The sequence below is a fragment of the Protobothrops mucrosquamatus genome, unplaced genomic scaffold, assembly GCF_001527695.2.
Source record: "Protobothrops mucrosquamatus isolate PMUCROS unplaced genomic scaffold, P.Mucros_1.0 scaffold45, whole genome shotgun sequence".
Lineage (NCBI taxonomy): Eukaryota > Metazoa > Chordata > Lepidosauria > Squamata > Viperidae > Protobothrops > Protobothrops mucrosquamatus.
Window position 1 is genome coordinate 3,939,455 of NW_015386427.1, and position 6,963 is coordinate 3,946,417.

General features: G+C 33.9%; 1 protein-coding gene across 4 annotated transcripts in view; it reads left to right on the forward strand.

The window, feature by feature from the left end:
- DYNC1I1 (dynein cytoplasmic 1 intermediate chain 1) overlaps nt 1-6,963 on the forward strand; it is a 187,649-nt gene that overhangs the window by 131,557 nt on the left and 49,129 nt on the right. For all 4 annotated transcript variants that reach the window (XM_015811581.1, XM_015811582.1, XM_015811583.1 and 1 more), the window contains 2 exons: nt 873-986; nt 6,587-6,720. In XM_015811581.1, coding sequence (XP_015667067.1) covers nt 873-986; nt 6,587-6,720 — 248 coding nt within the window. The remainder of the gene's footprint in view (nt 1-872; nt 987-6,586; nt 6,721-6,963) is intronic.

The window sequence follows — 6,963 nt, forward strand, 5'->3', positions numbered from 1 at the left end:
TACTAACTGAATTATAGTTCTTATGTGGTGTTTATGGTTCCAAAAGCTTGCAAAGTTTATTTCTTCAGGAATAGGGGTGGAGAGAAATATATGTAGGTATATGAAGTTCTTCTCAAATCACTATGAAAATATTACATGCAAATGTGTTCTTAAATGTTAATATAAACCGTCTGGATTCTTGGAAGGTGGGTGGCATATAAATCAATAAATTTCAGTAGTCAATTTTTGAAAAAAATTCTGGAAGAAGAAGATTTAAAGCAGATGAGGTATTTGATATCTCCATAAAACTATCTATAATATTCTTCCTCTGTGGAGTTCCACAGAGGAAGAATAAAGAAATATTTTAAAGAAAGGGCAGCAGAGATTGATAAATGAAAGTGGGGTGAAGAGAGAAAACTAAGACACATTGAAAGGATATAAGCAAAGTCAATGGGGAAGCAAAATTCACTTAACAATCATGTTACTAACTTAATAACTGCAGTCATTCACTTAACAACTGTGGCAAGAAAGGTCATAAAATGGGACAAACACATTTAACAAATGTCTTACCAACAGAAATTTTGGGCTTAATTGTAGTCATAAGTCAAGGACTACCTGTATAATTTATGCTTCTATGTAATGCTCTATTTTCACAGTAATAATCATTTCATTTAGAGTATGACAACATAACAAAAGGGAGCAGAGAGAAAGCAAACTTTTGAATCTCTTACAGGATTATCATATTTTGGCATTCATATTTGTCAAAAGGAGAAGACTCAGGCCTTGAATGACCATCTAATTTCCCTTGCAAGTAACCTCTGAACATATAAAACATTTAATAAAACATTTAATCTGCACCTTCAGATATTTTTTGGTATTTTGTGTGTTTTCAGCACCCAGTCTACTGTGTAAATGTCGTTGGAACACAGAACGCTCACAATCTCATTACCGTTTCTACAGATGGCAAAATGTGTTCTTGGAGTTTGGATATGCTTTCAACTCCACAGGTGGGTTTGTTTTTATTTACACAAGAAGAAAGTAATGGCTGATACCTATTAGTGGAATGTCATTCGTAAAAGCTAAAGCCTCACATCCTATGCAGACTAAAACCCATGGATGTACTTTAAAGAGTGCAGCTTGCTTCCAGCAATTGCCTTCTCTTAGAGCCAAAACCCATTTCCTCTGTCTCAAATCATGTAATTAGAGTAATGCGTTAATACACAGGTCAGTTTCAAGTGAAAAATGAAGTAATCTGTTCTAAAATACAGGTAATCATGCACATTGCGGTATATCATGCTTATTCTACAATGCTGTTTATCCAGTGTAGATTTCATTGTAATGTAGCATATAGTAAAGATGTAAATTTTTATTTGAATCCAGAAATTGTTATAAACAAAGAAATCATAACAAAAATTAGACAAATATGTTTCTCTTACTCTTAAATATTATTGTTAGGCAATCTTCCCCAATCTGAAAACCAACAAATATGAGCCAGCATAAGGAATTTGAGAGTTGGAGCCTACCCTGTCTGATGAGTATTAAATGGAGGGGGGGGGGGAGAATTTATAGGACCAGCATTTGCCAGTTTGGAAAACAACAATAGTAATGTTTGCGATATAGTTGCTTTGGGATAATTGTTTATCTCTAACTTTAAGAAAAGTTGTCTGGAAACTTATTAACAAATGTTGTGAAACAGAATCCACATGTTTGTTCAATTTATATATAGCCAAGGCTGAAGATTTATTCTTTAGATGAAAATAACTTATAAATCATAGAGGGAAAACAATTCCTCCTCCTTTGTAAAATAGTCCATTACTTTAAGCAAATTTATTCTCTCTAACTCTGATACCAAAATTGAACCAGCTACACAAATTTATTGAACTAATGAAGAACAGAGAAATCTAAGACAGACAGAGTGGATAGGTTTACGTTTGTCTCTCATATCGAATTAGGTTCATGTAGTGCCTAGGGATAAGTACTATTTTTTTTTTTTAAAAAAAAACTTGGGCTGCATTCAAAGGCTTTAGTCAGTGAGTAGAGCACCAATTGGTGGGATGATGAAATGGATAGATCTTTTGTCATGCACATGAGAGGGGTGAGAGAGTGTGGAAAGTTTTCTTGCTGGAGTGGAAACTTTTGTTCTCTACAACATTTTAGACTACATTGCAGTTTTATGAGTTTCTCTCTCTCTCTCTCTCTCTCTCTCTCTCTCTCTCTCTCTCTCTCTCTCTCTCTCTCTCTCGTGTGTGTCTGTGTCTGTGTCTGTGTGTCTGTGTATTCCATCTGAAAGTCAGAAAATGTACTCAGTAAAGTAGTGTATTTAGTACAATATTGAAACAGAACTTAAGAACTTAAGAAATAGATAAAAATTAAAGAGATGAGCAGTGCCAGCTCTAGCAAAAAATAGGAAATAGGAAACTTTGCTTAGAGTTTTTGTTTTAGGTAAGAAAAGAATAATATAATACATATTATAGTTATAGACTGAGTATACTCCTCGACTGTAGGGATTGGAAAGAATTGGGGAATCATCTAACTAGGTATTTGAGAGAGTAAAAGAAAGGAAGGGAAGAAGTTATTTCAGACTTGTATGATTCTGTTGCTATAAGCTTAAAATAAAGGTAGTATGGCATTTCTTGGACATGATTTGGTCTGGACGGTCTCAAAAGACTGACATATAAAAATATTTTTTATATCCAGCCAAAGTGTATAAGGAAGTCTACTTCCTTATAATTTAAACCCATTGTCTCTTATTCTTCTGTAATATTTCTGAATGATTGTGCTACATCTATATTTTCAGTATCGCTTTAACTTTTTCCATTTCTCAGACTTCATCAGCAGCTTATAAATTGGGTCCAGTAGATATTTCAAATTATGACTTATATATTCAGTTAAGTACCTTAGATTTTCTCCCTTGATCTCTCTTTGATTTAATTTTTGTCCATGCCATTCTTGACTAGTGCTTCTCTAAGTTATTGAAACTGGATCTTCTTTTAGCTTATCTGCATGTATAACTGTGCTGCATTTCTCTTTATGCAGTGTCTGGAATCTCAAGATGACATCATCACTTCCCAAATTCCAGTGCTTTTACCTCTTGAACCAAATTTTTCTTAAGTCAGATCTAGGCGAATGCCTTCTTCATTCTTCTGAAAAACTACACATTCAAAAAGGGACTAGGTTAGGGTAATTAGACCAATATTATGAAAGAAACGTTGAAGCGACAGCAAGAGGAAAAACTTTGATTAATTAAAAAAAAGAGAGAAGAGCAACTTTGGGGGGATACTGAGAGGAAAGATTGGCTAGAATGGGAAAAGGTAAAGGAGAAATTAGAAGATTTAGGGAGTCTGATAGGCTTACTTACAGGAGTCCAGTCACCAGGAGAGTCACATTTACGTCTAGGGATTTCAGAACATAGAGGGAAAGTGATCCCAAAGATATCAAAATTCCTAAGTTAATGTATAAAGAAGATTATAGAAGCCTATTTTAAAAAATATTTTATTGATTTTTAACATAATCACCTTAATATTTGGTAAACAATGAGTTGTCTGGGTTTATATTTAAAAACAGCCAACAAAAATTAGTTTCTACAATTCTATAATCCCCATAGTAGCTTTGCTTGATTTTCTCTTCTTCCAATAATATTCTCTTTTGCCAACCTTGAATTGATACAATTCTTATTATTTTGATAAATAACAATTAAATATAGACATTATTCTAATATTTCTGCAAATAATAACCACATCAATATAAAGCTTTTTTTCTAACTGATCATCTTGATTGCCTCATTATAGATCCTGTTTACAAAATTCTTATTTAAATTTGTTTCCCCCCACAATGTTCAAAACATTCTTACCGGTTAAATTTTTCTCAAAGTTCATTACACTTAAATATTAATTAAATCTTTTTCCTCATACAGACCATCCCAACACTTTTACATTTCTCATATCTTTAAAAAAAGAAGAAGAAAAAGAAATAAGAAGATAGTATACTACTTAAAATACATGTCTCCCTTAGGCTAATGTATATTTATATCCAGAATTTTTCTCTTCTTTTTAACCATATTCAAACAAATGTTTAATCTTTAAATATTCCATTTAATAAATCCAATTATCTAATCTTTTAGATGTATTCAAAACATTTTTATCCATTTAAATTTTCTCAAGATCATTTACACTTAAATTTCTAAAACATTTCCTTTATATAAACCATCCCAACATTTTTATATATCTCATGTCAAAAAACAAAAGAAAAAAAGAAAGAAAAAATACTATGTTACTTAAGGGGCTCATCCCTCTTAAACTAAAATTCACTGATAAATCCGATCATCTAATTTCTTAATTCTCATTTTAGCCTCTTTTTTTTTGCCAAACATCTTTCCTGATCAATATACTCCATTGAATTAGAGTCTTCCCATAGTCTTATAAATATTATTATAGGTATAAAAGGCAAATCAAGTAAGATGTTTTTATGGAAACATTTTGCCCCTTCGTATTCATTGAAGATCTTTTCCTTTCTTTCTCTCTTAATTTCTCTGATCATTTTTTGTCTCTCAAGTTCTTGTAGTTCTCCTAACAACTCTGTAATCCATTTTGTCAAGTCTTCTTTCTTGTCCTCAGACTTATTTTGTGATCTTAGAGTATAAGTTATCTTTTCCATATCCAGTATTTCCTGCAAGTTTTTTTCCACCTGGGTTAAGTTATACTTCCTTCTATTGTTAGGTTCTATCTTTAAATCTCTTTCCTCTGGTTTATATTCAGTTGTCTGTTTTATCTACTCACTCTCTATTTTTATTTTCTGAAAGGTTTTTTTTAAAGAAAGTTAAATTGGAGATATATTCATTTATATTTTCAAAGTTATTTTTAATTTCCTCATGGTTTGAGATCGTTGTTGTTTGAATTAGTTGCAACATAGCATACATCTCCTCCTGGAAAGTGTTTGTTTTTTCTTGGTATATTCTTTCTGCAGATCTCTGGTTTTCCATGATAGCCAAAAATCAGGGTTTTCCTTTCTCTGCAAACAGCTTTAGAATCACAGTTGAGTAAGTATTTATAATCTAGAAAGGTCAATTTTTTTTCTAAAGTTTGTAATTCTCGCTTTGTAGGTAGCCCAAAGTGTTTTTTTTTTGTTTGTTTTTTTTGTCATAGCTGTTCTCTGTTATTAAGGCATTGAAGGTCACAAAGGTAAGTTATCTTTTTCTGGGCTTTGGCAGTTACTGTATTGGAGCAAGTACTATTGTATATTTTTATCTACTACTAGGTGTCAGCACCAAATTGTTTTTCAGTTTTCAAAATAAACAATTGCTGTCTTCTGTTTTCGTGATTTAAAAAGAAAATCTTAACAGATTCCACCAATTTCAAACTTATCCAGTTTTAGGTCTTATATTCATTTCATTTCAGTATATTTCTGTCCCCCATAAAAAGTTTAATTCACTGCTTCTGTCTGTAGGAGGGTGTGGCAAAGATCCTGTTCCTTCTCACTTTCAGAGGCTTTTTGCTACTTGGGTTTTTTTCCCTCAGGTAATCAATTATCAAGTAGGAGAGAAAAAAATCAATGTTCTTACCCAGTTCCAAGAACGTTGTTTACAGTCAGCTTAAAATAGTGCTTTTGGGCTTCGGCTGCTTGTAGCTTGGGCTAGACTCTGGAGTTAAGCCTAGCCTTTCTCCTGCTGATTTCTGGAGGGCTTTCCCCAAACAACCGGATCGACTGCCATCTCTTCACAGTCGGCAGGGCTTCCCTCCTTCTTTGTTGCCTCTCTGGGGTGACTTCAGGCCCAGTTAGAGTCCCCTAACAAGCAGAAACTGGCCATAGGGTGCAGAGCCCTGCAATCCTTCGGCTGCTGTGCTACTGCACGAAATCCTATAGAAGCCTATTTTACTGTGTTTGAAAGAGTTGCTACCTTTTGTAAATGGCCTGAGAGTCAATGGGTGGTTAGATTAGGCCTATGCTTAATAGGAACGGCTCTAAGATTAGTTAGATTAGATAGTAAAATTTGCCGTTCCCTTCCAGCTAGGGAACGAATGGATCATTTCCATGTTAAAGAGGTAATCCTATACAGGGATGATGCAATATCTTATACCTATAGGCAAAGGCTCAGGAGCTACACATATGATAAACGTGAAGGGAATTGTGAATTCCCAAAGTAAGATTTTGGGTGCAAGAACATCACAAATGGAGATTATTATATTAGCAACATAGATTTAAATGGTGTTTCAGAGACTTAAATAAGGCTGCAATTTACTTTGATAATTAGTGTCACCTCTACTACAAGATTTTTGTAGGTAGAAGGGAGAAAAACTATGATTTCCTCAGAACCATAGAGATTCCATTCCATTTTCCTCACCACTAAACCTCAATATTGATCAGCAAGAAACAAATAGAATTAGTAGCATAAACCAATGATCTGCAGAGAATTTTTGGAAGTAAAGAAAAAGACTTACTTCATTCTTTCATCTAGGCTTCCCAGCAACACTTTTTAATATTATTAGGTCCTTAGGAATCTGCAGGTAGGTTCTTCCAGCTGGAGGAGTTTCATTACTTCCTTCTCTTGTTCCAACTTTACTGTGCTTAAGAAACAACCAATTGAAAAAAAAATGTTTCTAACCTATTTTAGGAGAGTATGGAACTAGTATACAATAAATCCAAGCCAGTGGCAGTTACTGGAATGGCTTTCCCAACTGGAGATGTTAACAATTTTGTAGTTGGAAGTGAAGAAGGCACTGTCTACACAGCTTGTCGCCATGGAAGGTACCCTTTCTCCTATCCACCCACCCCCTTTTTTGGCTATATGATTGTGCTTATGGCATTTTGTAGATTACAGTGTGCAATGTGGTAAAATGGCTGAGATCAAGCAGGTCTTCCAGTATTAATGCCTTCAGGCAGTTTTTTAAATAATTCTGATTTTATCTGGAGCAGTGACTTTACATTAAGATTCTCTCTCTCTCTCTCTCTCTCTCTCTCTCTCTCTCTCTCTCTCTCTCTCTCTCTCTC